The sequence below is a fragment of the Venturia canescens genome, chromosome 2 (assembly GCF_019457755.1).
Source record: "Venturia canescens isolate UGA chromosome 2, ASM1945775v1, whole genome shotgun sequence".
NCBI classification, from domain to species: domain Eukaryota; kingdom Metazoa; phylum Arthropoda; class Insecta; order Hymenoptera; family Ichneumonidae; genus Venturia; species Venturia canescens.
In genome coordinates, this window is record NC_057422.1 from 21,824,268 (window position 1) to 21,849,953 (window position 25,686).

A 25,686-nucleotide genomic window follows, 5' to 3' on the forward strand; every position below is an offset into this window, starting at 1 on the left:
GGGTATTCTCGATGTATACCTTTGAAGATTCGACGGTTAACTGTTGAAGAGTTTTGTGACCGAATCCATTCGGTTGGAGCTCATGAAGAATACAACAGGCGATTAATTTCATTCGATTTCCAATCGACAAAATAATCAAAACTATTGTTTATAAAGCTGGACGATATTAAAGTTCCCTTTCTCATACGAAAAAGAAAATAATTTTCATCCACTCAAATAACGTAAATATTGGGGAAATTGGGGCAATTCCGACCGCCTAAGGGAAATTGATTAATAACAAACCTGATATGATGAAATTACAAAATAAATTTTCGATGTATTTTATTCTTTGATATCTTGTTTACGATTTCCGATGTAAATCTTAACTGATAGATAAAAAAAAATTCTGGATATTTAGCAAAAAACAACATTTCGTAAATTCGGATTTACTTTGAACCTACGAGGTAATTTCGGATGGCTCTTGGGGTAAATCTAGATTGTATTTTCATGATTTTTGTTTACTAGATCGACGGTTTCATAGTTTTCGATGTCTAGGTCGATGGCTTTATAGTTTTTGATGCATTAGAAATTGCTGCACATATCCCAAACAAATTCTCGACTCGTACTTTTGCTTGTGCAACTTCGAGAGCCCACATTTCACACTCGATTCACATAATCCAGTCTTCCGATTGTGAATCTTCATATTTATTTTTAAAATAAAAATAACTTTTTTGTTTTCACATCGTCCAGCACTGCTTTATTTATGCACTCAATATCGTAAGTTGGTGTTTTTCTTTCATGTGTATTTACGAGGTATCTGAAATTTGGAAAAAATCAATTGATACGGAGTAGGAGCAGGACGTCCGGGATTCCCCCAAAAAGTCGTTCGGATTTACCCCAAACTGCGAAATTTCACGAGTTAATTAATAGTTAAAATTTATTTTCTCAATAACATTGAAACCATGAAAACGTCGTCGAAAAAATTCGTAAGCTTCATTGTCGACTATTTTTGAGGGCACTCTTTTCAATAGTGCCATTTAAATTTGGCTAAAACCTTTTTTTTTATTACATCTTTGTAAAATAAAGTAAGAAAGTCGCAATTTTCGAGGTCCGTTTTTTTTTCAATCCACGATTCGGAAGCCTTAACATATTATTTTTCAATAATAAAGGGCATAAAAAGTGTTCTCGATGTTTGTACTTTCGAAGTATGTACTTGGTTTTTTCCCCTTTAGGCTTACCATTGCAAATAAACGGTAAAATAGCTGAAATAAAATGTTTAATTTTTAGGGTACACAAATTTTGTGATGAGAACGAGTTTCTCGAAGTTTATATATAATTAGAGTAGTTCAGAGAATACCGCAATTTGACATATTTTTTATTTTTTTTTCCTTTCGATTATCAATTCACGCCTCGTACAATATGAATTTATTAAGGAGTTTCGGTACAAAAGTCTAAATGTTAAGAAATTGATGAAATTTGGTGATAATGTTCTTCAACATCAAGTGCGAAAACACAAATTTTTTCAAAATTTTTTTCTACTTAGTTATCGAGTAATTACGCATTAAAGCAGATTTCTTATGCCCGGAATGTATACCTATATATATGGAAACGCTATGCTTATACACGTGAACTTTAGTGATCAATTACTCGATAACTGTGTAGAAGAAAAATCTTAAAAAATTTGTATAGTCAAATTTGGCACTAAAGAATATGTTCACCAAATTTTATAAAATTCTGAACTTTTTGAATTTTTTAATTTTTTTAGCATGGGTTAGCATGGCAACATTGTATCGCCTGTACCGAAACTCCTTAAACATCGATAGGACTATCACATGAGTTGAAGTGCATGAACGTTAGGGTTTCGGAATATAAAGATATTGCGGTGTTCATATTTACCCCACGTCCGGGATTACCCCACTCTTCCCAAAATGATTAAGAAAAGTGATCAATTCGAGATCGACAAAGGTTCGGAAGCCCAACCTTTGCTGACAAGAAATATGTCTATCACTTATCACCGAAAATTTGCATCAAAATGATGTGATTATCACAAAGTTATAAAGTAACAAGTCAACAAATCGGATATTTATTCGATAAGACATTTATTTTGAGTAAGAATACTGTGCTCGAATCAATGGAATCTTCCGCAGTAGCATCAAATGTAATTGAATCGACGAATTATTTTTTCTTAACGTATAGGATCTTATAAAAGTAAACTACTGCAGTTTGCACGAATTTTCTAAGAGTTTCACAACGCTATAAACTTTTTTATTCAGTGTAAAAACTCGATTGGTGTAGTCAATAAAAGTGATGGCAAAAAGAATTGATTTTATCATGTTTAATCCTCGGTTCATTATTCCGAGGAGAACGACGCTGAAGTTTGCAACGTTGGAGTTCAACGAAATTAACGAAAAAGGCGTTTGTAATAGACCAATTTGTTTATTTCACGAAGTATCGGTGCAGCTTGAAGAACTACAAATTGCAAATTCGACAGGGAACGAAATTGGAGAATTACTCCAATTATTGAAGGGTTTTTTGGATCATTTCGTTGAACTCCAACGTTGTAAACTTCAGCGCCATCGAGGAGAGTCGTCTGGAGGAAGCGTTGAGGCTGACTCTCGTAATCGTGAGTGAAAGAACAAATAAAGAGTGCCATCCGCCCATTCTATATTGGAATTAATCCAACGACATATTTATTCTCCTGGTCGAAGGTTTTAGTGTCCCAGCATATTTCTCGTGAGGGAAGCGAGCGGACGCATGATCGCTGATTAAAAAGGATCTGCTCTAGCAGACTCCGGAAAACTAGATAGATATAAGAAAGATTGGAGCTGGACTAAAGAACGAAAGACGGAGAGCTGAGCGAAAAGAAAAAGAAAAAAGAACATGTGCTGGAACGTTGTCAGGGTGCGAGTCTCCACGCCGTTAAGCCGAGGGTGTTCTGCCGATTCCTCGAGAAATGTCGGATACGATACGCTCTCGAGGGAGCTAGTGAAAGAGTGAGAGTAACGAGAGGGAGTCACAGCGAGCGAAAAAGTGGTCCGAAGGTTGGCACTTTTACGATGAACTAACGTCATAAAATCAGATGTTCCCACGGTCTTTGAGCTGAAATAATCAGAGCTTTTTCACATCTACGAAACGAATTATATTTTCATGAAAACAAAGTTTCTATAGGCTAGCGATTCTTAAAAAAAATTTGTCAATTGTGACCTCATCGTCGCTCGATATCGACCATTCATTTGAGCAAAGCATCGGACCAAAAAGAATCCTGAAGCGTGAAAAATGCCGAATGATAAGCAGTCGAATCTTAAGACAAAATGAATTTAAAATCTCGAGTCTCTAATTTTCGTAAAACACTTGACGCTTTTCATCTACAGTAGGGGATGCGATTTACCGATATGTTGCCAAAGACTGTGCGTTTCAGTGCTAGAAAACATTCGAGAGGGATCGAGGAAGAAATAGTAGCGTCGATGTGGGCAAAAAAAGGAGCGGGAGTTGAGCTGCAGAGTCAAGAAAGAAAAAGAAAAAGCAGGAGGAGAGAGAAAAGTAGAAGACTGCTGCTGCTGCTGCTGCTGCTGCTGCCTCAAGTCAGGAGTGGTATATTCTGCACCGTGAAAGTCGACAGTACCGGTTGGGTGAGAAATACATAATGCAGTAGCCGGACGTCTCTGACACCCCCGACTCACCCTCCATTCGTTTCGAACCCCTCCCCTTTATATACGAAAGAGAAGGAAGAATAAGGAAGGCTGCTAGAGAGGAGATGAGGACGAGCTCGAAGGAAGGAAGAGGAAGGATGCCTAGTAGCCAGTAACCAAAACTTCTGTATACGTATATATGAAGTTGGAGGCACGAGAAACCGGCGAACCGCGAGAGCCCAAGGACTACGACGGGTTAGGAGGAGCGTGGGGTGAGGTGCATTGATTTACGCGGGTGGAACCGGCAAAGGGTGTCGCAAGCTCACTTCTCTCCTTCCATTCGAACCTTATATATATCCAGGGAGGGAGGGAAGGAGATAGAGAGAAGAGAGCGAGGACGTGGGGCCAACAATTCACTCGCCTCGGGTTTCTAAGCCCATCCATTACGTAGCCGGCATTGTTGCGGTTACTTTAGCACGTCTATCGAATTCGCATGGCGGCGCGGTGCCCAATCTTGAAAAAGGACCAAAATCGAGCTGAAAAATGTGACTTCATTCTAACGCGAGAATTATCCATTTACCAACGATCGATCTACATTTTTCTGCGATTCGCCATCATTTTCAGGCCTCTTGCAAGCGATCCCAACGCCGCTCCCTCTCATTGTCTTTCACAATGTTTTCGTCGATCAGCTTCCTGGTTGTTTTATAGCGATTTTCGACCCGCAACTCCCGATTCTTTTGTTGAGAATTTTCGAACGAAACTCGTTTGTTCGAAATGTAAACGCGATTGTGCGCTACAAACAGCAGGTACTCGCTCGACTATTTACACCTTCGAGAATCAGTGGCTACGCCGAACAGACCATTAATTATCGTTGAAGCTACCCGCGATAGTGGAAACGAAGGGTCAATTTTCTCTGTAGCCCTTGTACCGAACTTCGCAAGTTCCCTGGCTGTGCGAGAGCAACACACAGTTGGGAAGTTTCAATGCAGAATTTCGGACGGGGACCCAACGAGTTCTGGGATTATTAGAAATTTCTGTGCGACGTCTGTTCCATGTGAAATCGACCGATTCTCGTATGAAAATTATATTTTTTTCTCTCAAAATGAACGTGACTCGTTCAACGGCATTCCGGGCCCTTCGGCTGTTGCCCGGAAACACGGTTTTTTGGCTGACTCATAGCAATTCGTCTCCTCGTTTCCTCGACAGCGTCCACGAGCAGCGCGTCCTCTTCGAAAAGAAATATTATCCTTCCCGCATAGGAAGAATCGTACACAGGAAAATTGATCCGAAATCGGCAAGATTGAGAGTAGAAAGTGGATGAAATTAGCCTGGAAGATCTCGAACCTGTTTTCAGTCTCTGAATAGCGGGAGAAATGTAAACCGCGTGTGCTAGCGAGAGTTGTGCGATGAGGGCACCAAAGTGTGCGGAACCGAGGAGAGTATTGTAGTGTATAGAATCGACACGAAACTCGACGTCGACCCGGAGAGCAACCCCCTGTCGACGAGTGTGACCGTGTACCGTTCGGGGACGGCTGACTCGACAAATGTAATCTCGCGCTCGTTCAGTGGTTCTTCGCGCGTTCATATTTTCGGGTTTTTTCGTGTGTTCAAAATTCACGAATCGCGGGGCAACTTTGGTACGTTGAAATTTTAGATTCGAGAGATTTAAGGAACCGCCTCAAGGTCGACGCTCGGTCGCAGAGAAAAAATATGCAATAATTTTTTAATCGAACGCAAAATGATTTCAGTCCGGAAAAACAAATATTCGAGAAGAAAAGTACGCGATGCGAGCGATGCTCAAGAATTTAATTGAAACTCGAACCAACGACGAGGTTCGATGGGAAAAAAACGACGGATAACTCGGCCCCGGAGCTGACTGTAGAGAACCACTGGAAACGGTGGGCAGTGGCGCGAGTAAACCAATAACGCGGCCGCCAACCCTCATCCATATAGCCAGATTCAAATCCCGGTGTATATGCGGACACGTAAACGTCATTGGTGTTTCCACGTTTCGCGAGACATTTCGCGGATCTATTCATTCGAGCGTTTCGCTCGATGTATCCACAGAGAATTACAGCCGTACGTGTGGCATGACACGTCATTTTTTCCTGTCCCAGACTTTTTCGGTCGTTCGTTATCGTTCCTATTCGCGATCGTTTCTTACTGATTTTATGTTTCTTTAATCTTGATTGTGTCAACACTCGAATTCCATTCCTCCAACGCTCTGCTATTCGAATCTTATTCCGGCGGAGTTTCGCGAATAAAATTGAAAGCATGGGACAGAAAAGATACTCGATAATGGGGGTTCCGTTACTGCTATTTTCACCAATGGGACAAGGAACGAGGAGGAAATGAATAGAAAAAAAGAAACGAAAATGGAGAGAAGCTTCAAGAAAAATAATATGAGGAAGAAAGACGATGGCAAATTGAAAGTCTCTGCTTTTCTGCGGATATCCTCCAAGTTCACGTTCCTTCGGATGGCAAACGGGAGAAATCGAAATCCACGCGCAGAGGAAAAAATTTAGAGGAAGGCAAAACGCGGAGGAAGCTGGTTGGAATTGGCCAAGAAAATGAAAGAGAGTAGGGCGAGCGGAGGGAAAATGCGGGAAGGAGGGAACGAAAAGCAGGAGAGGTGTACGAAGCGTATCCAATTTGATGGCATTACAATAACGGGGGTAATGTCTGAGAATAATGAAATTTCCCCCCAATCACCGCGACTCGCTTGGAATATGTTCCAGCAGCTCCACTGCAGGCCTGGATGGCGCACCATCGCGTTTACTCCGCGTCGCCTCTCTTTTCCTCTCACGTTTATCCGTTATACTTGGCGACGTCACCCTCCGTTCTTCTCCTCTCATCGCGTATATATTATTATTCCTCATCCTTTCGCAAAACCCGCGCGCTTCTCGTTCGCTCTCTCTCTCTCTCTCTCTCTCTCTCCCCGCGTCTCCGATTTCCTTCGGTTCTTCGATTCTCCACAATTCTCGGTACCACACTTTCCATTCTTCTTTTTTTTCTCGACATTCTCCGGCACGCAGCAGCCGCGTCGAAGCATTTGCCCGAGCCCCACGCAGCTCTGAGCTTGTGCTAAATTTATTCGCGAAATTGTCTCATGGAACGAGGACAAATAGAGCGCAGTGAATTTTTTTCTCCTCGTTCAATCGAACGTAACGACAATGCAATAAAGAAAAATTGTTGAATCGACACAGAAGACTTTGGATGATTACCTCTCGAACAATGTGAACAGATTGAAAGGATTGCTGCACACATCTAACCGGAATCCGCACAACTTTTTTTTCAATCAGACTTTCATTATAAAAATCGAATAAACAGCACGTCGTTCTGCAAACTTTTCAATGACTGGTCAAGTTAGCAACTACTTTGTGTTGATAAAATTAAAGTCTAAATTATTAATAAAATTAATAAACGCTTACATTGAGAATATTTTTATCACAAGAATGTAATAAAATGCTTTAAAATTATAATAAAACATCAAATTTATACTTCAACTTGACTAGTTTTAATTATTGAGTCCGACACTTTAAATACTCATAAGCTAGGGAACATTTTTGCTGTGCGAAAGAAAGTTTACATCGGTTTCATGAAACCGAGAAAAAAAGGTCAATTCGTTACAAAAAGTGAAGCTATTAGACGAATCAAAGCACGTGAGTCAGTCTCAAAAATAAATTTGATAAAACTCCTGCGATTCCTGAATTTGCTCGAAGTTCAATCGCAGCTGTTACCAGCAGTCCAACGTAATGGCTGACGTCCGCTTTCGACACGTCTTTTTTATGATTTCTTTCTTAAAAGCCCAGTAAGATAATGTTTTTTTAAGAAACGGAATCTGTGATAAATTTTTTTCGTGATATAAACTTTTCCGAAGCTCGAAGACAGTGCAACTTTTTCACAATTAATATTATTGTGAATTCGTCCATAAAGTACCGTGTTAAAGACTCAAAATTCTAAATAAAATTATTCAAAATTTCACCCCGTAAGAGGCTCCGGAACTGTGCTTATCGTTGTCAGCGCAAAAAAAAAAGCGGGCCTTCGCCGTACTTTGTCGAACAGCCGAATGACTTTAAGCCAACAGTGTTCTTGATTTTTGTTCAAAATATTTCGGCTCCGAAACAAATCGATCAAGTTCGAGGAAACGTGGAAGAATTTTCACCAGCGAATACCAAAAATATCCAGATTCACGGATGCTATTCATCGACGCAGCGATTCTACAAGAATCGAAAGCGAAAATCTGCGCGGATAAGTTTAAAACGAAAAGGGTTTTTTCCTCAACAGAAATGAACTTCGTTAATTCGCTGCTTTATCATTTGCTACAGCAAGTTGAAGGAAAATTCCGTCAATCGATTGATCACTTATCAGCAGAATAAAAAAAATTGATGCTTCCGACGGCGATTCAAACACATTGAATGCCTCGCTGGCCTACTACAGTTATTTGTATACGCGAGCATATGAGACTATAAAACACACAGATATAAAGTTCAACGTTAGTTTGGTGACGCGAAAATGATTTGCTGGCGGATAGTTGAGCAATCGGAAGGAATAATGCTTCGGTGTATAAGTTTAGAGTTGCTGTTTTGTGCTCGGAGAACGCGTACAGTGTGGAACTGGAAAGATAATAAATTCTGTTTGCTCCCTCCTGGAGGTTTTCTCTCGTTCTCTTTGCTCTCGGTACACGGAAGTAGTCGGTGTTTCTCTTGTAATGGAATATTACACGGGCCATTAAAGAAGCGTTAATCTTGGCCACAACAAGCAGTTCGCGAGAGGTAGGAAAGCCGGGGGAAGGAGAGAAAGAGGCCTGAAAGGCACACTACCGGGATGCTCGAATCTCCGGCGGATTAACCGTGACGCTTTGATCCTTTTCGTACTGGCACGGCGGGCGCGCGCGTCCCCTCCGGCAGAATTCTCAAACCCATCCGTGCTTTTTCCTCATTCCTGTTCCTCCTCTCTCTCGCCCGACTTGAGACTATACACGACTCCCTCCTTACAACGCTTCGAGGGTACTCGTGCAATTTGTTAAAACAGCTTGAAATAAAAATTCTCACTTTATAACGCCGCGATTTATAAAATGCCCCGAGTTTATTTCAAAGCGAGTCTCGCTACTGGGAGTCACTGAATTCATTGAAATTACCGATGGAAATATTTTCACGTGCTCTCACATCCGGCATTCGTCATCAAATGTTTTCGGCATCCCTATTGTCACGGAACACGTCTTTAATCGCAGAATCTTAGTTTTCCTAATGATTTAATTAAGGATATGAACACTTTAAACTAATCTCAGAGTTATTAATTCGAAATTGTAAATACATTTTCTCAACTTATTTTTTGGCGAATGAAATAACAAGAAATTACAAAGTTTCATTCGTCCCTGGCGAAAATACTATAGTTTTTTATGTAAAAAATCGCTTAGAGAGGGCAAAGGGAGAAAACACAATGGGAAATGGATCGAGAAAAAAGTATTAATAAAAAGCTGTGACAGGAATGGCTCTAGCCGAGAAGAAACAAAATGTCGAAATAAGCTAATGTGAGGTTGTATACGAGTGCTCATTATCAATTTCGTTCAATCTTCAACGTAATATATCTTTATTACTAGTAATGCAATCGTCTCAAATTTTTCGTCAAACCTTCATTATATACTTCATTGTTATTGTGCACTTTTTTATAAACTTCGTAATAAGCGTTCATTCGTTATATATGGGAAGGTGAACGATTTTTTAGGCATAGTCTCTGTGTATTTTTCTTCATATTCAAACACGTTTATCACGAAGCTGAAATTTGTAACGTTGGAATCCAACGAAATGAAGGAAAAAACATTTGTAATTGAGCAATTTTTTATTTCACGAAGTATCGGTGCAGGTTGAAAAACTACGAATTGCAAATTCAGCAGGGAACGAAATTAGAGAATTACTGGATTTATTGGAGGCTTTTTTAAAAAAAATCATTTCGTTGGACTCCAACGTTGCAAACTTCAGCGTCATCGTTTATCTCAATAACCAATAAGACGGACCCTTGAAAATTTGATACGCGTGTCAGTCGACTGCCCACTTAAACTTTGCGTAAATTTCAAGATTTTCTTAAGAAAATCGTTTCGTGCACGAAGTACCTTAAGAACGCTTGAGAAAAAATGTTATTCATGCGCAGCTCTATTTTAAGCGTACGTGAACCAAGATCTTCAAGCTACGCTCCTGAGCATCAGTTTTTAGCTAGTTTTCTGTTTACCTTCTTTTCCTCAACCTCTGCGCTGAGAATATTTGCCCTCGTTATTTAAAAAATGAGTAAACTTGAAGTCGATTCGCTTGAAAAAATGGATACTTCCGAGGACGTGCAAGCGTAAAGTATCTTTTGAGATGTATCATCGAGCAAAAAGCAGCTCCAAGTTTTAGAGGAACGAATCGAGAACGATGGCGTTAGGAAGCTCCTCCTCGCGCGTTTTGCCGCCAAGGAACCCTCCGATGAAGTTTTGCCACCCTCTTGGGTGAAAAGGACAGAGGCAGAGGCAGAGAGAGAGAGAGAGAGAGAGAAAGGGGAGGCTTATACGCGTCGACGATATGAAGGGTGACGTTCTTGCGTCCCCTTTGCTCGTGCCTTATACTCGTCGTAGCCATTACGAGAAGAGACGCGAGAAATAGAAGCGGCCTGAGACGATATGCGGAAACGTCGTGTTGCTATATGCCAAGGGGTCGCGAGAAAGAAATAAAAAACGAAGATGAAAGAGGAGATAGAAAGAAAGAGAGGAAAAAATTGAAGGGAGGGTAAGAACGAAATGGAGGAGGGAAACGAGAGGGCGAAACCGGGGAAGAAAGAAGAAGACTTTCCTTGGGGAAGCGACGCGCCGCGACCCTACCTAGCTCTCTTTCACTTTTTACGTTAAGCATAAGACTCTTGAAAGAGAGGAGAAAAGAGAGAAAAAAGAAAGGAATAAAGTGAGGGAGAGAAGAGAGATCCTTTTAGCCACCGTTTATTGGACGCATGCAAATATCCATGGCAACGCGGAGGCTCTCCCGAGGCTTTCGACCCACCGGAACTTCCATGACACCTTCCTTCTTTTTACCATAGTCCCAACTTATACGAATTAACTATGTCTCTATTCTAGATATACGCTCCTCGTTATTTACTCATGGAAGACACGACAAAAAACTCAAAACTAACGAATAATGAGAGACCCGAATCGAGCTCCGAATGGAAGTGACAACGTTCCATTCGTCACACTGAAACAGCATTATTTTACGAGTCTCCCACAATATTTGAATTCGAATTATGCGTGATGTATGCTGGTACGCCGACTGGAATTCAAAAACCAGAGTTTGATCGCACCTTTCTACAATGTCAATTTCCGAGAACTTCGTTTTTGTATCCGAAGATTTTATCGCTTTTGTTCTTTCGAAATGTTGTCTCTCGATTTCACGAGTCGAAGAGTTGGTACCGAAAAATCGATGGTTTCTTCGAGCCAAAGATGTTGAGTCTGCGATTGTTTTCATCTCATTGCAGCAATTGAAGGATTCGATTGAATCGAGCATCAACGGAGACGGGATTGAAAAGCGATATTTTTGTCCCAAAATTAGTGAACCTTTAGAAGTTCGATTTTGCCACTGAAATTGTCTGCAACGCGATTTTGCTCGTGTGAATTCGACACTTTGTTTTTCTCTTCGAGGATGTCGACTGAGTTTTATGATACCGAGAGACTCGTAACAAACTACGCACCCTTGATATCTCTCGTTAATTGTCTCCCCGTTTCTAGCAACCGAGTACGCGTAAATGCAGAGTGTTTTGTACAGGGTGTAGACAAAGCGTCGGTGTTGACAATGCACACGCCTGAATCGCCTTCAACGCTTCCTCCGCCAGGCACAAAGACATTTTCTCGTTGACTAATAAACATCAAGTCGCTCTATTACGAGATTCTTCGAGGCGAGCTCAATTTATCATAATTAGGAGTAGGAAATGATCGCGGAATTCAGCAAACACGTGGTTCTCGAGTCAGTTACGTCACTGGCAACAAAAGACTATTTTCAATGCTGCAATTGGAGTGGGAAATCAAATTGCAACTAATTGCATTCTTGTTTCATTGAAAATAAATGTATCACAACGTGCTGCACTTTCGCTGGTCTCAAAATAATAAAAAAAAAGACGAAAAAATATCAAATTTCACTTATTTTTCATTGAGCAAATGGCAAATTTCCAGTAAACGAAAATATCATTTCTCGTCTTATTCGAGAGACTTAATTTTCGTTAAAAACTACATTTCTACATGGTAGAGCAATTGTTTGCTCTACTAAACAGCAACAATCGTAATTACGAAGCGGCAAGTATACTCACGCTTGGTATATTGTCATTAGTGCAAACGCCTTCTTGGAGCAACCGATCTCTGATCTCCCATGCGAATATCGAAGGACACTCACTCTTGTAGAGTGAAATTTTTCCAACGACTTCGGCTGTCGCGACCCTTGGTTTACTGCCGCCTATTGCTCTGGGTCTTATCGAGCCCGTCTCGTAGTACCTGCAACAATAATAATTTGCGGTTCAATTCAGTAAGGTTTCATTCCCGAATATACAAAGTTAAACGCACGGACGCTATCGCATTACCAAAAAATCACTTTTTTAACGAATTAAATGGACTTTCTTTGTAAATAACTTTTGTCTTTGAATAAAAATTCCGGGACAACTCAACCCGGGTTCTCCAAATTAGATACATTCCAGGTCCATGATTGTTCCTTATCACGCAGAACTCTTTAGAAATTAAGTAAAGAATAGGGTATTTTACAGCATGTTAGAAAAAATACAAAAATGAATTTCGTAAAAAGTAAACGAGAAACGTCAATATTTGTACATAAAAATCCAATGTAAATTTTATAATTCAATTTAAAAAATCGTCTTTTTTCATCTATTTTACAAATGTCTAAAACGCCATCCGCCATATTGGATTCCAACGTTTACTCCGATAGTAAACAAACCAGATTTATTATCATGCGCTCTGTGTTATTTTGAAATTTTACAAGTTATTATCACTTTTGTGGACTTTTATCATTCATTTTATTAAAATCGCATCATGGAAGACGATTTTGTGAAAGCAGAAAGTACAAATCGACCAACGATAAATACGTCGATGGTGGCGAAGAATCCACAATTTTTGTGGGGTTTTTACACTTGTGTCATTGCATTCAGGCACAAGACACCAATGATAAACATTATAACTCGTTATTTTCACTTGTTTCATTTGTTACTAACGGAGTGACGTTACAAAGCGAAACAGCATGGCGGCTAGCGTTTCCGGGCGATAAAAAAATAGTTTTCAAGACACTTTTCGGTGTTATAAAATGAAAATAAAAATTCTACCGGTTCGTTACGGTCTCAGGATAAATTTAAAACAGTTTTAAAAAAAAGGTGTAATACCCTGTTGTAATGCTCCGTATATTTCGAACTTGACATTATTCAATAGGCGATTTTACTTTGTACTGCACAAAACGAGCACTTATTTCATCGTACGAACTGCAATAGTTATTAGTACAATTGAGTAACTCATATAAATCATATCACTCGGTTTCATTGATGTTATAAACAAAAATAAGATCGTGCAAGTAATGAAAAGTAACGACGAACGTTTATTTCATATCGCGTTAACGTTTGCTCCACAGAGTGTATTATATTTGCATAGAATCGTGACTTTATCATGATGATAATCACGGCGAGATACATTATTAAATAGCGAAGCCCAAGAATCCCTTGAGATAATTAATTCCACGGGGTGTATAAGAAGGAAGGACGCCCGGTCGACGTTATTGTCCCTTGTCCTCGGACATTGTCGTGAACGAGCGCACGGTGCGGGCAACTTTGACGTCCAGCCAATCGGGCTAATGCGTCGAGATTAAGTGCGTTATTACGCAAGTTCGCGAAGGAATGCAGGGTGCGCGAGACGTTTCTGTATGAATATACGTGTACATGGGAGGATTGTCGTGTTGGAGAACCCGAGAAACTGGAGGAGCAGAAATATATGAAGAGTTGACCGTGCCACGCGTGGTTCGCATTCCTGCGGCGGGTGTGAGTTCCACTTGGCCATGTCGCGGTTCCATTTTATCGTTTTTTCCATACTTCAACGTTTTTCTTCTGCCACTTTCGTACTCTTTTCTATTCACTGATTCACTTTAAAAAATTAACGAATTTAACATGTTTAACAATCATCAGATTATAAAAAAGAGGCAATAATTAGTCTTGTGCCAAACGCAATTTCAATGGATTTTCAATTCTGTTTTGTTCGTTTGTGGAAAATTTGATATATAAATTGGTTGTGAAGCGAAACCAAAAAGGCAAATGGGGTTCCATTCCGTTTGCGCGAACTTCGTTGACCGATCTTCAATATTCTTTGAAACTCTGTGGAACGAACGCTTATTTTGTTAGGACTATTGATACGTAAGTATACAGTATTTCAACCAACCTGCCGAGGATTTTCGAGACGCATCCATTGCTAACCTGCAAAATTCTCGATATGTCGCATGGCCGTGCGCCCGAGTGAGCCAATTCGACGATCTTTTGTCTCGTCGAATCCGGCAGAGGGCGCCCCCCGACGAAAACACCGCCAAGCTGATTGACACCGCTATGACCTGAAAATTCATCGATTTCTAAGTACCGAGCACGTCTTTGGAGCACAAAATCGTACAGTTCTATCAACGCAGTAATTTGACATGCACAATTGCTCATTAAATTTCGAGACTCGGGGAAATCTTTTAAGGGCTACGAACAGTGTAAACGTTAGAATTGTGGGTGTTTTTTTTGTTTATCTTATAAATAAAAAAATTCTGCAAATTAAAATTTGCAAATTGCTTCCTCAAGATGGATGGTCAAGATGCACGATGCTCAAAGCTTACTCTATGAGGTGCTATATTTTTCATTTTGGCTTCCTCATAGAGGAAGCTTCGAGCATCGTGCATCTTGACCACCTTGAGGAAGCAATTTGCAAATTTTAATTTGCAGCATTTTTTTGTATACAAGGAAATAATGTATTTTCTCTACCTTCTTTAACGAACTTTAATTTATCTCTCTGTTTAAATTCATAAAAAAAAAAACTAAATGACGAGCCATCAGAAAAAACAGTTTGCAACTTTCAATTTTCATCGTTTTTCTATTTACATTGAAATTAAATAATTCCGACAACTTTGCTATAGAAAGTATAGAAAGTATAGAAAGTACAGACTTATACACAATATCTTACAAAATTCCCAAAAAATGAAGCGGTTAAATGATTTTTTGAAAAACTCATATTTTCGTAAAATTAAAAAAATCATAAAATTTGAACCGCTCAACCGATATTCCCCAAATTCAATACCAACCTTCCTATTATGATCGTCTATTTATAAAAAAAAAAAAATTATTAATAAATCTTTAAATTTTCGAAAGTTAAAGCGTCGACACCCTTTTTATGAAAATTTCAAAACGTCGTAGGATTCGTAATTTTTTACAAATTCTGACAAAATTATCAGAGAATGAAGAGCTTGTATAGATTAACATCTGTGCAAAACGGTAGCCCTGTATCTCAAACCGTTTCCGAGTTATAAGCGTTTTAATTTTGCAGTGCCATAACACACCACACACACAGACACACATCCGGACATTTTTTCTAGATATGATTTTTCGATGTTTTGGGACATTTTGGACAAATTGACATTGAAAACTGGAAAAAAAAAAAAATTTCATCATCACAAAGCTTCCTCTGTGAGGAAGCAAAATTGGTTGGATGGATTTAAATAAAATCTTGTACACATCTTTTACATACTCAGAAGTCCTTGGAAAAAAATTTTTTTCGTGGTATTTTTCTGTGGAATGGTGCGTTAAAAATGGCACCCCTTGAATCGGCGTTGACAGCAAATCTCCAAAATGGAACATCTTAGAACAAAAAACCAAAAAGATTCTTAAAATATATGCTATTAGCTATCGCATGACGTAGAGAATTGTCAAAATATTGGTTAGAAAAAAAATGGCGACCATTTGAAGAAAAAAATCACAATTTTTGTGGATTTCAGTAGAAAATTATTTATAAAAAAAAAATGATGAAAAAACGGTTACATCATGCTGAAAAAAAACGTTTTCCCTAAAAAATGCAATTCGAATCAAGCCACTGGGATGAAAACTCTTTCCGCTTTGCTGTCGACGTCGATTCAATAGTTGCCATTTTCAACACACCATTGTACAAAAAAATACCGTTAAAAAAATGTGAAAAAGAAAACAATATTCTTCCAATACTTCCGAGTACGTAAAACTTCTGTGTACAGGGCTTTATGTAAATCCCCCCAACCAATTTTTATTTATAAAATAAACAAGAAACACTTAAAATTCCAACGTTTACACATTGTTCATAGCCCTTAAGAAAAACCCAAATTCAGCAGACCGTTGTTACAATTCTACGACCTTAAAAAACTCGCTGCTCTTTATAAAGAATGAGAAAACTCGAATACAGAAAAAAAAGCGATTCGATATTAAAAAATGTGCATTCCTTGAGAAACCTGCTCGACTCACGAGTGTTCTTTCCGAGTAAAAAATGTCTGTCCTTCATAAATCAGTCTCTTGTGTCAGAGTTTTTCTTTTCGCATTTTACGATCATGATAATTACATGGGTGTGTCATCCACAGCCGGGAGAATCAAATTAAAAGTGTGATGGGAGGAGACTGCAAACGCTGTCGTCCACTCTGCAAGGAATCTCTTCAATGGACCAGTATTATGTAACACTTTGGAGAAGTACATATAATATAATAAGTTACGAGATGTTCTTTTTCTTTGTGCCAATAGATCGACAATGGTTACTAGACGTTGAAGTCGTACATCACGTAAGAATTTTTCGCTGCTTCCTCGAGACCGGAGTCTATTTTTCTTTTATATTCTGCAGGATCATCTATAAGCAGTGCGCACATATATATACACGCGGGAATATAGGGGATGGCACATTGCTCGAAGAGTGCTGTGTGGAAATCTGTGAGCGAGGGAAAAAGAAAAAAGAGGGAGAGAGATTCGTCGACTATTTTTAACGTTGGGACTAAAAACGTCAAAGCGGCGAATCCGTCGTAGATAACCCCGGCTCATTGTGTCGGTGACAAGTCAGACTCGGCGTTCAAGAATTCCACACTTTTCAAGTCTCGTACTTCTCGTTCGCAAAGACGACTGGCAGCGGAGGAGGCAAGAGAGAGAGAGAGAGAGAAAAAACGGTGTGTGAGTTTCCTTATTCCGAGTCTTTTATTCGAGCGTCTTTGGCTGTACTCCACACATTTATATATACATATACACGTACTTAAGCAAGCGTGAAGTCGAGGATGCCCGCCACGCCTACCCCTCAAAGCCACACGGCACATTGAGAAAGAATTTTCAACGACCCCCGAAATTTACCCTCGATCATTGAGATCTGGAGTGCGAATGAAAAGATCGTGAAAAATAGGCCTCGCGACGTCGGCTCATCTTCATTCAGTGGGATGAAGTTATTTCTTCTGGATTTACAGAGCAACGCAATCGATCGTACAGAAATTTCATTACGAGTTGTTTACGTCTTAAATATTAACTGGAAAACGCGCGAATCTCTCATTTTTTCAGCCCCTCGATGTCTTTCCCTTCGAACGCGAAGCTTGGGTGTGTAATTTATCATTAAATGAAAACCAAAAAATAGATGAATGGCTACGCGGTCTGAGGGGCAAAAAAAACTTGCGATACCGAATGTTGAGAGTGACAAAAGTCAGCTTCCATACACCAGAGATATTTATGTATGAGGATGGAGACGATTTTTCAAAGAACTTTGGACTCGTGAGATTTGTCGTTTTCGCAATGACAAAAATAGGCTTGGCTTGTGCCCGATGATGAAGGGACGTAATTCCAGATACACACACACACACACACACACGCACAGACGGAAAGGGTCTTGAAAAGGAAAATTTATTGCCTTTATAATCGATGCTCGATCCTCACGCATGATTGAATTCTTTCTTGGTGCAACATAACAGCCCGCGAGATACACGTGAAAATACAAGGGATGTTGCTAATAGACGTGCAAGCTGCTACGACGATACGTTGTAGCATTGTGGAATCAAAATATGGGAGAGTATAAATTTAGGGTCTGAGTATTGGTCAGTAGATAAAAGATTGAACACGAAGAAATTTGAAAAATAAGGTCCGATGAGGAGCAATTTTTGACAGACAGTTGTTGACATAGTAACCTCCAAAAACGTCGAGTGAAACAAGTAACACGTACACAGAGGCATGGGGCTCACTGCATCCAGCTCAACAGCTGAGTACGAAGAAATTACGCAACATTGCCAAACCTTGTCTTTATTTAGTAGAATTTTAATTTTAATTTTATAAGACCGAAAAGTGTCTTAAAAACTATTTTTTATATATAATTTTGAATTTTCGCGCGGAAACGCTAGCCGCCTTAGACGTATTTGTCATTGGTCGATTTGTACTTTCTGCTTTCACAAAACCGTCTTCCATGATGCGATTTTAATAAAATGAATGATAAAAGTCCACAAAAGTGTTAATAACTTGTAAAATTTCAATTTGTAAAACAGATGAAAAAATACGATTTTTAAAATTGAATTATAAAACGTACACTGCATTTATATAAATAAATATTCACGTTTCTCGTTTACTTTCTACGAAATCTATCATAAACATGTATTTTTATATATTTTCTTACATGCTGTAAAATAAATATAATAGAATAATAATAAATATTATCATTGACAGACTTGAGAATTTTCGCATTGTTCATCCGAATGAATAGTAATCATTCAGTCTCTATAAGGTGGCATTGCTGACGTCACTCAACGTATTAGCATAGGAGCTTCGTCTTCTACATCCTCTAAAAAGATTTAGCATCAACCTTATTGCATGCATAAAAATGATGAAAATGTGCGCCTCGCTAATAAAAGAGAGTAGACGCGGATCAAAAGAAGAATAAGAAGTCACGTGTCCTGGTTCAGCTTCGCAAGTACGCGCTAAACTGTGCGTAACAACCATTTGTGAATTCGTCATGTACGCGAGTATGCTATGCCTGAATGTGCGAACCTCAATAAAGCACTCGGCAATAATATCATTAATTGTGCGTTGTTGGATGCGCGCAAACAAAGTAGAATGTCAGGAAGCCGCAGCTCTCATGGAGAGCGTCTAAAGAATATCTGCAGCGTATTTGCGAGGATATTAATGAAAAGGGTGAAGCTCCGAGAGCGCGCGATAACGACTGAAAATGAGGTTCTATTCGAATAAGCGTAAAGACAAAACGTGAAAGATTTCGCGTTGCACAAATACACAAAGTCGATGTAGGTTTATTGTAAATCCTGGAGCTACTTTAGCGCTCTGTACACGAGGGTCGCTCTCGTTGTAAGAACACCCAGGGCGCAGACTGCTTATTCGATGTGTATTAAGCAGTGCATAAAAGAGGGGTTACGAGGATCTCGAGTGTTGGCAATATGTATTCACGTGTTACGTGAATGTTTTGATACTGGAACGTTTGTATTAAGTATCAGTATACAGGAGCGAAGCTGTGCCCCTGCGTTTTAAACCCGACGCTCTCTCCCTGCTCTCTCTCTCTCTCGTTTATTAGGACTTCATTAGCCGACAACTGGGAAGGCCTCCCCCTTAGATTTTCTGCGAACCCCAACGCGACGAGACTCTGTGTATGATAGCGTTGTATCTCGCATGTTTTCTCTTCGCAACCCGCCAGTCCTCGTTCGCTCAATCTCGTTTTATAATTAACCTCGAAAATTGTTCGTACCGATAAAGTGAGACTGGGTTAGAGGGAAGGAGTCCGATGTTGCGAGGCGAAGCAAAAGAAAAAACGATTTCACGATGATTTAGTTACATATTTTATGACGATGAGAGCTTATTAATAGCGGCAGGCCAACGGCGTAATTGCTGCTTTGTGCGCGAAAACTTGTAAAGGGCTCTCCGCGCAACGCTGGGCACCGTGTAAAGCGTCTAGTCGGTTAGCGTTAATGCACAGCCGCAGGAGAGGATGGGAAGGTGGGAAAAAAGGAGAGAAAAAAACTAACGCGCGAGCTCTGGAAAATCGTTTTTTATAGTGTTAAAAGTATGTATAGAAGTGGAACGATCCGCGCAACGCTTTACCCCGCGAGTGCATAGATGCGATGAGCATCTTTTGTGTTGTCACGGAGGTCGCCGCTGCTCCATCACGCGACACGATGACACGATCGAAGATTGTCGAGACTCGAGCGTGCTATACGAAGTGCCAGAGAAAAGGAAAGAGTGGCCGGCACGAGGCGGTGTAAATCCGCAAATCGATCGATCTTGCAGTCCATCAGTGATGATACAAAATGTATCGAGTGCCTTAGCGCGTACTTCGTCTATTATCGACCTCCCTAATGCGCTCTTTTCACACACTGTAAACGAGCAGGTTCTCTCCCTTTCCATATTTTTTATTCCCTTTGCTTTATTTCGTTGATGACGAACTGATACACCGCGAGGCAAAGTGTATAAATAATCCTTCAGCACAGAGGATCCGAGCCGATTTTTTCACCGACACAAGCCCTCCCCGCCCGTTCATATTCGATGCGAGATCAGACTTTGCTTTTCCTCGAGTGTGAATATCGGAGTAGAAGAGAAAAGAGCGAAAAACTACGGCAAAAAGAGAGGGCAGCCAGGGCGCAGGGCACACGGGGAACGGATCGCGCTTACAAACGAGCGACAGAGCCTCGCTGACGCTTTGGCTGAGACGGCACATTCATCATCCCCCTCGTCACCGCGACCGACGCCGATGTACAAACACGTGTCTATGCACGCACGCACGCACGCAGAAATGCAGCGCTATCACACACGGGTAGCTTTTCTTCGGGGCGGTCCTGTCTATGCGGTGCGATAATCGATCCAGACGGAGCTTCGCCAAAGGAGCATCTCGCGCGCGTATTTCAATGTTTTTTTACAGTGGAATGTTTGAACGGCGGACACTTTGAGATCACTTCGCGGATTGACGATGCTCGCGAGTTTAATATAATTAGCTGTCGAGTCGGTAACGATGAAGCAAATTGGAGTGAAAGCGCGGCGATGCCGCGCGCGGAATGATCGAGGCGACAAAACACACGGGCCGTGCGACACGATCGACGTGTGTCCAAGTTTGTTTTTCGCTCTTGAAACAGCTCGAGAATAGAGGCCTCGAGAATTAGAGAAAGGAGAATTTAATGAAAGACGAATTTAAACGTATCGGGGAAGAGGACAAAAGTACTTAACGTCGATAATGACGAATCCGAGCTGTATTTCACCGGGGGCCTCTCGAGAAACCGAAAGAGATTGTGATTTAAGATGCTGAACGAAAGATCCTGAGCAGCGAAAGAAAAGGGAGTAAAAACGTACTCGAAGCGCGCGCGTCTCAATCGTCGTGTCCCTTCGGAGAAGTGCTTCCGGCGGAATGAATGAGTGAGACGACGACCCCTCTCTGTGCCATTCGCGTTTGTCCACCATTCTGTGTGCACACGTATATAAATGTATATATGAAGCTTGAGCCACACTGTGAGAAGCTGGTGCTGAAGTAGCTAAGGGCACGAAGTAAACCGCGACCAATTCAGAGATGCCCACTTGCCTCGAGTGCCTCGTCTCTCTCCTTCGTCGTCCTTTTGACACGACGAAGATCGGAGCTCCAAAAGTTTCACGGTGTTCGTGACGATCTTCGACCGAAAGCCTCGTCCCCGCAAAATATAAATTTTGCTCAATCGCATTTCGGAGCTCTCGGCTTTAAAATTCTCGAATGCACGCGAGTCTCCGGTCGTAATAATTACATCATTGATTAAACACGACCAACGATGTTTTCATTGCTCTAAATGTGAAATTCGAGACTCGTTCCCAAGCCTTGAGGCGCTTAGAAATCACGCAGCTAACATAATAAAAGAGGCTCGAATATGTTTTCACGAGATAACGAATCGAAATAGCGCGCGGCAATAATTCTTGCGGCGAATCAAGTGCCAGGATCGAAGACATTAAGGGGAGGGATTCCCGGGGCTCGGCACAATACATAAACGCTGTCTTGGTCTCCATAACACGCTCGTAGTCTCTTTTTCTCCGAGGTAATTTATGAGATTGGCCAGATGCAACTCGAGCTCGGCCCAGAACGGGCCAGTGACAAGTTGGTGGCATTTTGTATCTGTGGATAGGTTCGTGCGCGTCTGTGTTTGGAGTATACGGACCGGAGGGTAGTTTTCTCGGTGCCATTACCCTTCCCGACTCAAAGGTACTGCTTCACTTTTGCTATTCCGTCGGTCTCTCGTAGGGCCAACAAGCAGCATCTCTTTTCCTCATTCGCTCCTTTTTTTCATCTACGAACCCATCATCACCGTATAACAACGTTGTTTTGAACGTGAGAATGGCTAGGGTCCTCTCGTGAATCCCATTTTCTCGGTGAAATTGTTCGATGCAAAGACACTCCCCGTACGTCTCTATATACCTTTCCCAACTTTTGCCCATTCCCGCTTTTTCATTTCGCCATGACTCACCTTCAAAGTTCCAGATTTTTCTCAATCTCTCACTCGCGTACGTACGGGTACGGCACACCCGGAGAAGTTTTGACTGTATTGAGACGCCCCCCGCGGGTGACATGACAAGGGTCAGCTCTTCGTCCGACCGCCAGGTGAATGAGCCGACGCGAACCAGGGACGAGGGAGAGAAGGAGGAAGGATCTCGAGGAAAAGGTAGTTGGACGGAGAAAAATGGAAAATAGGGAAAGAGGAAAAAAGGGGCGACTAACTGCAGCAACGATAATAATAATAGCCTCTTTGTTGCGGACATGTTTTCAAAATGAGGAAATATTTCCACTCGGCTCATATGTGTGTATGTTTTTTAAGGGATGATGTACCGTTGCTGTTGGCATAGAACGACTTGTTAGAGGGAGACCGAAATGCCTCTTTTACAGAGGCACAATGAAGCTCGAGTATTTGTTGCTGTTTGTACCCAATCTGCCGCGTGCTTTGACCGCTCCGCACCAACGCATATACACGGTTTTTTCTTCTCCCTTTTTCCTTTGTAGATCTTTAGAATATGCGCTCTCTCGCTGGTATTGCCAGAGCCCGCGATCATCTCTCCAAATTCTCATGAATAAACGGAGATTCATTTTCCCAATTCGTCCGGCCAAATTCCCGTGAAACTCGACACTTATTAGGCCTATTATTGATGGGTACGAATGCGATACAAACTGAATCCTTTCCTTTCAGGAGTTTAGCTCTTGGAATCGCATAATTGGGACCCAAACAGCCCTACTCTCAATTTTGCAAAATCAATACAATACAATGTTTCCTCTCTTGTCATTAATAGTCTGTGTTATCCGTCTGCACACGTTGAAGAGTAGAGACGTTATTCATGCATAAAATAAAAATCTTTCGAGTGGAAACGTTATCGAGCAGATTTATAAGAGTCGAGTCACGTTGCAGACAGTCAACAATTCTGCTCTAAGTTAATCTTTTCAACAACAGTTCTCCTCTAAGTACGTGTTTAAAGAACGGAGTTTTTATCGAGTAGAGCTGTCATGAGTATAGTTGTAAATAGCTGCTCGATAACAACTTTGCATTCTCGATAAAAACTCCGCTCCTTAATAACTGCGGATCTGCGTAGAGAACGTCTATCCTCCTTAAAAGTATGGATCGCTCCACTAACCTCGGGTGCAATTTTCGAAATCGAAATTCTTTAACACAGTTTGACCGATTGTCCCAATATCCCTACTCGCATGATGATTTCAGAACATAAATCATCATTGAAGATTATGGATTTTAGAAGCAGGGTTTTTTTAGTCGAAACGTAAAGAAGATTGTTATTATTCTGCCAGTGGAACGTACGGAGACGACTCTTTTGTTTGCCAGCTGTGCAAATGTTTGTAGTTCTTCATTGATCGCGATCAATTTGTATTTACATGTTAAGAAAGTTGGGGAATTAGAATGAAAATGATGTCATCGCTTTTAAGCCGATTGCATCTTATAATGTGAAGTGTAAAAAAAATCAGTTAAATTTTCAGACGGTTTAGGAGCGTCGTTGCTGAGAAAAATCAATAACAAGTTGGGCCAAATAACACGTAACCTTATGGAAGTCAAGACACATTCGTTAAAAATGATGCAGAAATATGAAATTTTTTGGGCAACATGAGCAAGAGGCTTGCTGAATAATGTCAATTTCTTTCAGATTTATTAGGAGATTTGTTGAGATTATATTAATAATAATCTGTTTCCCGTGCAGTTTTTTGAGGCTAGGATCGCCCCCATCCGTGTTTTCGACTGAGCTTTCACCAGTTTTTCGTCTTTTTTCCCCAACTTTTCTTTAAAGTGTATGCAACATTGCCAAACTGTAAACTGGCCTAACTTTTGAAAGGTACGGGTCATAACTTTTGGGTCGAAAAAACGACTGTACGGCCTCGACTTCCTTAAAACCGATTAATCGTTCACACTTTATCAAATGATTGTTGACAGAAATCCCTCCTTCAGCGACTTCGTAGACTTTTTTTTAAGCAAAAAATGGAGTCGTTACATCAGATTTATCAGTTGGAAAAGGTAACTTTCTCGTTATTCTGTCCCAAAACTACTGAATAACGAATAAAATGGAGTTAAATTGTGGAGGGAAGACGGCGAGACCCGTGACGATGAGTCAAAACTGTTTAAGAATCTTCGTATATCTGTTTTCGAGATAGGATCCTTGAGGGATCGATGCTCACTGCATGTGCCGAGCATCAAAGGATTATCACGGTAATCATCCCGGCAATAGAGCCATCGGAGTCCATCATTGACATTTCAACCATACGTAGAGGCCCATCGTACACGGGGCATCAAATGCAGGCATCGGTCCCTCCGTAGAGGTATAATAATCTTGAGGGAGCTCTCCAAGAAAATGGAGATCCATGGCGTAAGATCGTGCGGGGGCTTTGAGAGGCTGACCTGGTTCGAATGTATGCGCATCGTCGGTGTGGGAGCCTCGAGGACGTTCTTGTACTGGCTTCCGGATCGAATTATCCAATTACCCGAGGGTAACCCATCTCCGGGAGGAGGAACAAGGAGAGAGAGAGAGAGAGAGAGAGAGAGAGAGAGAGAGAGAGAGAGAGAGAGAGAGAGAGAGAATAAGGAAAGAGGGGAGCAAAACTGGTCCATGCGTAGCAGGATGGAGAACAGGAGTTTGGCAAAAGCTTCGGTGAGACAGATCAGTGAGTGAGGAGATGGGAAAACCTGTGTGCCGGGCATAAACGATGGAACAGATTCGGTGATAGAGGGAGAACGAGAGAGAGAGAGAGAGAGAGAGAGAAATACGCCCGAGGTCTGTCTGTTTCTACGTTCTCTACAAGCGCGCCTATGTGTACCTTCACATATATGACGGAAAGGTACTACATGGGTACGCGTTCGGGGTTGGTAAGCTGCTGCTGTTGGCTTGCTTGGCAGCACGAGGCGGTCGCGGTCCAAAGCGGGACCGGACAAAGAGCTCGTAAACGCGTTATTCCGCGCCAACAGATCTGTCAGAGCCGCTTCTCCGGGTGCACTACGTGGAAAAGGTCCGTCCACTAGGGGCCCGTACCATCGGACCAGAGGAGCAGTCAGCTCGACACATCATCAGAGTCTCCAACGTTCTCGGGACCATCCAGGAACATCGACGTTCACCGCATCGGCATCTCTCGCTCTCTCTCTCTCTCTTTCACTCTATTTTAGCTCTGCATCCCGAGAACCCCACTCCCGCGTTTATATTTTCTCCATTCTATTTTATATTGTTCATATATACGTGTATATTTGGAGATACGTGCACGACGCTTACGAGCGGAAGCTTGGATGTACCGTCGACAGACGGATACCTGTCTGCACCAAGGGACGTTTCTCTCGAAACCAGAGATGTATACGTTTCGGTACATCTCATGGGCGACTAAATTGTTCCTCCGTTAGCGCGTCTTTCCCTCGTACTTGGTTGGATTTCCAAACGAACCAGCATTCTAACGAGACGTCTCTCTCGGTCGCTATCTCCATTTCAGTCTCCTTTTTGCTGTCTGGAGCTATTCGTCTTGGTCCGCTCCTTACGAGGTTCCAAGACGGACAACGCACCGTGTGGAGATAAACTGGAAGCTGCGAGACCCTGGACGGAGATAGAT

General features: G+C 41.3%; 1 protein-coding gene across 4 annotated transcripts in view; it reads right to left on the bottom strand.

The window, feature by feature from the left end:
* The window catches only part of LOC122406986 (paired box protein Pax-6-like), a 103,435-nt gene that overhangs the window by 56,353 nt on the left and 21,396 nt on the right, over positions 1-25,686 (bottom strand). For all 4 annotated transcript variants that reach the window (XR_006260126.1, XM_043412897.1, XM_043412896.1 and 1 more), the window contains 2 exons: positions 14,044-14,209; positions 11,931-12,111 (listed from right to left, as the gene is read on the bottom strand). Coding sequence is in view for 3 of the 4 variants with exons in the window: in XM_043412897.1 (XP_043268832.1) it covers positions 11,931-12,111; positions 14,044-14,209 (347 nt within the window). In the remaining variant the exon portion in view is untranslated. The remainder of the gene's footprint in view (positions 1-11,930; positions 12,112-14,043; positions 14,210-25,686) is intronic.